At 39.6% G+C, this 5,586-nt stretch overlaps 1 protein-coding gene across 1 annotated transcript in view; it reads right to left on the minus strand.

Annotated features, from left to right (window-relative positions):
- SMCO1 (single-pass membrane protein with coiled-coil domains 1) overlaps positions 1-2,404 on the minus strand; it is an 11,689-nt gene extending 9,285 nt beyond the window's left edge. The window contains exon 1 of the mRNA XM_004712261.2: positions 2,266-2,404. Within this exon, the coding sequence (XP_004712318.1) occupies positions 2,266-2,315 (50 nt within the window). The 5' untranslated portion in view covers positions 2,316-2,404. The remainder of the gene's footprint in view (positions 1-2,265) is intronic.
- Positions 2,405-5,586: the final 3,182 nt, after the last annotated feature.

Here is a 5,586-nt window from a genome sequence, read left to right on the forward strand (position 1 = left end):
CTTACGAATTCAGCTAGACCAGAGCATGTACACTGGCACAGATAGGAACTGGAAACACAGGGAATCCAGGACAGATGAACCCCTCAGGACCAGTGGTGAGTGGCAATACTGGGAGAGTGGAGGGAAGGTGGGGTGGAAAGGGGGAACAGATTACAAGGATCAATATATAAACTCCTCCCTGGGGGACAGATAGCGGAGAAGTCTGTGAAGGGAGTTGTCGGGCAGTGTAAGATATGACAAAATAAAAATAATTCATAAATTATCAAGAGTTCATGGGGAAAGGGGGAGCAGGGAGGGAGGGGGAAAATGAGGAGCTCAAGTACCAGGGGCTCAAATGGAGAGCAAATGTTTTGAGAATGATGAGGGAAGCAAATGTGCTGGACACAATGGATGTATGTGTGGATTGTGCTAAGAGTTGTATGAGACCCCAATAAAATGATTTAATTTAAAAAAAGAAAAAAGAAAGCCTGGGTTTACTGATCAGCTAGAGACTAGTGGAACCCCTAGGAATATGGCCCTTAATCACCATCCAGATCTGGAATTGAATTTGCCCCCAGCTCAATTTTCAGCAAACAATGGCCAGGTGTATAACACAAGTATTATATGCATGATTTAAAATAATCAACCATTTGAAATCAAAATATCAGTATTTACCATGAATAAAGTTCAGAAAGGCTAGGAAAGAGGAAGAATGGGATTGGGAAACATAGGACCAAAGTGGAATAAATGATATTTCACTGTGGGATGATAATCAATAACATGAAACAAATTATTTATGAACTGTTGCATGGAAACCTGATTTTTCTCTACACATCTTCACTCAATTCATAATAATTTTTTTCATTATAAAATGTCAAATGGAAAAAAGAAGTGAGAATGGTAAGACTTTGTCTAACATACTTGGGCCGTGTTATCAGGAGGACACGAGTATTATGCCTGGAAATGTAGAGGGTCGGTGAACGAGAGAAAGACCCTCAACGAGCTATTGATACAGTGGCTCAAACAGAGCCACCACGCCACCCGGGCTCCTCGTCATTAACCACTCAACCAGCTCATCTCTTACCTAGACCCAGGATTTCAGTAGCTTAATGTCAGTAGACCCTTGCTTTCAGTCTCTGCCACCTCCCACCTGTCTTCCAGAAACCATAATGATGTCATTACACTGTCTTTATGACAATGATGCTACTTTGTTGTGTCTGCTGATATCATCAGAGCCCAACTGAATTGCTGTAGCAAAGATCACAACACCCTTTACCCACCTCTTGCTCCATCTTCTGCCAGTCCTCTCACACATCACTTGAGACATCTAGTCAAGCACTGAATATAATACGAAATTCCAAACCTGTCAGCTCTCTTGTACTGTCTTTTCAAATTTCTTTCCATATTTTTCTTCCTTGTTGACTCCTACTCACTCTCTAAACAACAGCAAATCCACGGCCATCAAGTCGATGCTGATTCTAAATAGGGCTTCTGAGACTAAATGTTTACAGACGCAGGCAGCCTCCTCTTTCTCCCACAGAGAGTCTGGTGGGTTTGAATTGCTGACCTTAGGGTAGCCCCACACCACCACAGCTCCTACTCTAAGATCCAGCTTAAATGTCCTGCTCGGAAGGCTTCCTTCTCCTAACGCCAAAGGTAAAATGAATGGCTCCTCCCTCCATGTTTCCACAGCATGTTAGGACTAGCCCCATTAGAAGGCAGTTACATCGAATCATAATTACTTTTTAATCCTTCTGTCATCCTGACAGGGGTCCTGACGGCAGAGTGGTTAAAGTACTCAGCTGCTCACTGAAGAGGCACAGGTTTGAGCTTCCCAGCTGCTCTGCAGAAGGATGTGGTTGTCTGCTTCAGTTAAGATTTATGGCCTTGGGAGTCCCAGGGGGCAGTTCTACTTTGTCCTGCAGGGCTCCTGGGAGTTGAGATTGACCCAATGGCAATGGGCTGGTGTGGGTTTTCCCCGCAGTCTGTGAGCTCCTTGAGGGCAGAAGCCGCATTTCACCTATTGTTATATTTCCAGCATTTTGTATCCCATGCATAGGAGATACTCAAAAGATGAAGGGAATTGTAGCAGCTGGGAATAGATCCTCTATTCTTGATTCTTAAATTACATATTTTAAGCCAGAATAAGTGAGCAACGTTAACTGAGATAGAAGTCTAATTAGCATATCTGTAATTCTTTGCCTATTTTTATTCTTCATATGCTCAGACCCATCTTCCCCCTAGAGCAAGGCCCACGCTTAGTCCCTCTCCATAGCTATTATCCACCTTTTCATCGCCACCCTCAAGGATATCGGTGTCGAGGTCTCATTGTTCATCTTCTTAAAGCAACAGGAAATTAAGCAAACTGAAACAAAACAAACACCCAATAGAGGTTTGCGTCCAGAGTTGTCGGCAGTCTTCTATTCAGCAACAGGCCCGGGCATTTGATCCACATTCAGTCTGAAAGGTCACGCTGGACACGAAGCTTTTAATAGCCTACACATCCAAATATAGTTTCTAAGAACTGCCCCTGTGAACACAGGTGTCCTGGAATGGACTGTAAGATGTGGCTTTGAAAACTGAGTTGTGATACATCAACACAGCGCAACGACCATATGTAATTGTGATTGTGTATTCTGTAAATGTGCTCTCATGTGCATCAGTGTACATACAAGGGGCCTTCAAAACATTGATGGAAAAAATCCCACTATCTTTTAATTCCATTTTCCATGAAATCCCCTTGTCTGCTAGACCAAATTTTATAGAAAGCTTAATTACTACTCTTCACTAGACAACTTCATTATTCAATTATAATCTAAATTGGGTTTTAAAAGAGCCTCAATTCTTTCATGATGTATTGCATCAAGGCTAAATGACTAACCATCATTAGAAATAAATAAATGTTTATTGTGACCTGTTAGTACTACATTATATGAACCTGGCAGCACTTGGCTGCAAACCAAATGGTTGACTGTTTGAATCAATTCAGCAACTCAGTGTGAAAAAGACTTAGCAATTTGTTTTTGTAAATATTACAGCTTAGAAAGCCTTATGGGATAGTTTTACTGCTACACGGGGTCACTATGAGTCGAAATAGACTGAAAGATACCCAACAACAACAGTACTAGATAAGTTAATAGAAAAAAACAAGTATAAAACAGAATTCATGTTTTTAAGGTGTTGACATTTTAAGTGGTTAGACAGACTATATACTTAAAAAGAAAAACTATGGTATCAAATTACGTGTTAAATAGATACCAAACGCCATTGCGGTTCAATTGATTCCAGTTCATCGCTGTCCTATAGGACAGAGTAGAACTGTCCCCATAGATGTTCTCTGTGCAAGCAGCCTGTTACATCTTTCCTCTGAGGAGCTGCTGGTGGTTTGGAAGGGCTAATCTTTCTGTTAGCAGTCAAGTGCTTTAAACATTGGACAACCAAGGATCCTGAAAAATCATAGATGAGAAAGGAGGTCACTGGGAAAGGCTCATAGGACTTGCCTTGACCTCAATGAGAAAGGTCTTTGATTGTCAGAGAGGAGAAGAAAGGGTATTACCAAGCAGAGAAAGTGAGCATGTGTATGGAGGTGGCAAAGGGACAAATGCACATGATGTATTTAGGAAATAATGAGTGGATTTGGGGTTGAATCTTCATCCTCAAGGAACATACTAGTAGGGAGACAGTAAACAAGGGTTGCAAGAGCAAATGGTTCTAGATCCGTGGTTCTCAACCTGTGGATTGCGACCCCTTTGGGGGTTGAACGACCCTTTCACAGGGGTCGCCCGATTCATAAAAGCAAAATTCAATTCCACCACTTGCTTCAAGGGAGAGCAATGAGGCTTTCTACTCCTTCAAGGGAGAGCAATGAGGCTTTCTATTCCTTCGAAGATTCACAGCCTGGCAAACCCACAGGGGCAGTCTGCTCGGGCCTCTAGGGTTGCTATGAGTTGGAATGGACTTGATAGCAGTGAATTTGTTTGCTTTGAGTTGTTATGTAGGAAGGAGTCTTGTTGGCACAGTGGGTGATGCAGTGAACTATAACAGCAAGTTCAGTGGTTCAAACACACAAGCTGCTCTGCAGGAGGAAAATGAGGCCAACTGCTCCCATGAAGACTTACCGTCTTGGAAACACTAAGGGGCAGTGCCGCTCTGTCGCACATGGGGCCCCTGTGCATCAGCATGGACTGGATGATAGTGCATTTGGTTTCAATAGACATGCAGTAATATATCATGGTTTGAATTTGCATTTTCCGGATGCATAAAGATGTTGAATATTTTCATGGACTTATCAATAATTTGTACATATTTTTGGTGAAATATATGTTAAAATATTTTGCCTATTTTTCTAACCGTCTGTCTTATTTGAGTTGTAAGAGCACTTATGTGTTGTGAATACAAGTCCTTTATCAAATATACATATTATGGGTTTCCTCCTAATGTGTGGCTTGCAATTTTCATGTCATTCATTTCAAAGAGAAAAAGTTTAAAATTTTGATGAAGTCCAATGTAAGGTTAGTGCTTTTTGTTTGTTAAGAAAACTCTAAGTTAAGGACACCCAGATAGTCTCCTGATTTTCTCTAAGCACTTTGTAACTTTTGCTTTTACATTTAGGAACATAGTTCAAGTTAATTTTTGTGGGTGCTATGAGGTAGTGGTCAAGGTAAGCTCCTTTTTATTCTTCTTTTTACATACAGCTATCCGATTGTTATGGCATCATTAATTCCAAACCTTTTGTTTTCCCATTCAATTATCTTAGCACTATTGTCAAAAATTAATTGGCCATGCATACGTAGGTCTGTTTCTTCGGCCCTCTGTTCCAGTGTCTATATGCATATCCTTATGCAAAGGCCACACTGCTGTGATTAAAAGCAATGTATGTAATGTGTTCTTTTGCAAACTTGTCTTGGCTATTTTAGATTTTTGGTATCCCAAAATAAATATTATATTTATGTTTTAAGTCTCTGTTTAAAAAGGTTAGTACTCTTATTGTATTGCCTTGAATTTCTGGGTCAACTTAAGGAGAAATGGCATGCTAATAACATTGGATCTACCAGCTCCCGGAGATAGTATGAATCTTCACACATATTTGTCATTTTAATTTTCACATACAAATATTTTGTTAAGTTTATCCCTAAATATGTGGTTATTGATATTACTATAAATGTATTACTGTGAAATTTTACTTTAAAATTGTTTATTGATAAAATATAACAATGAAATAGATTTTTGTTTGTCTACTAGGTAGTCTGCAATCTTGCTAATTGCACATTAATTATAGATTTGAGGTTCTTATAGATTCCTATGGATTCTTCATATACGCAATGAAACTACAAGTTATTTAGTTGTTATTTAACTATTTCCTGTTCTGCTAGTTCTCATTTCTTCCCCACCACGATTTTAGGCCTAATGTGCTCTTTTTCTAACACCTTGAGGTGGATAGAAAGCTCACTGATTGCTTTTAAATCTCATATTCTTTGCTCACATGGAAACGAAGGGACAAATTTTCTTCTAAGTAATATTTTAGTTTCTTCTAGTTTTGATATGTTATATTTCATTACTGTTTCAATAAAACATGTTATCATTTTCATTCTGACTTCTTTTGTGGCA

This window comes from Echinops telfairi, unplaced genomic scaffold (assembly GCF_000313985.2).
Source record: "Echinops telfairi isolate 266 unplaced genomic scaffold, ASM31398v2 ScPeMD7_17;HRSCAF=63, whole genome shotgun sequence".
Lineage (NCBI taxonomy): Eukaryota > Metazoa > Chordata > Mammalia > Afrosoricida > Tenrecidae > Echinops > Echinops telfairi.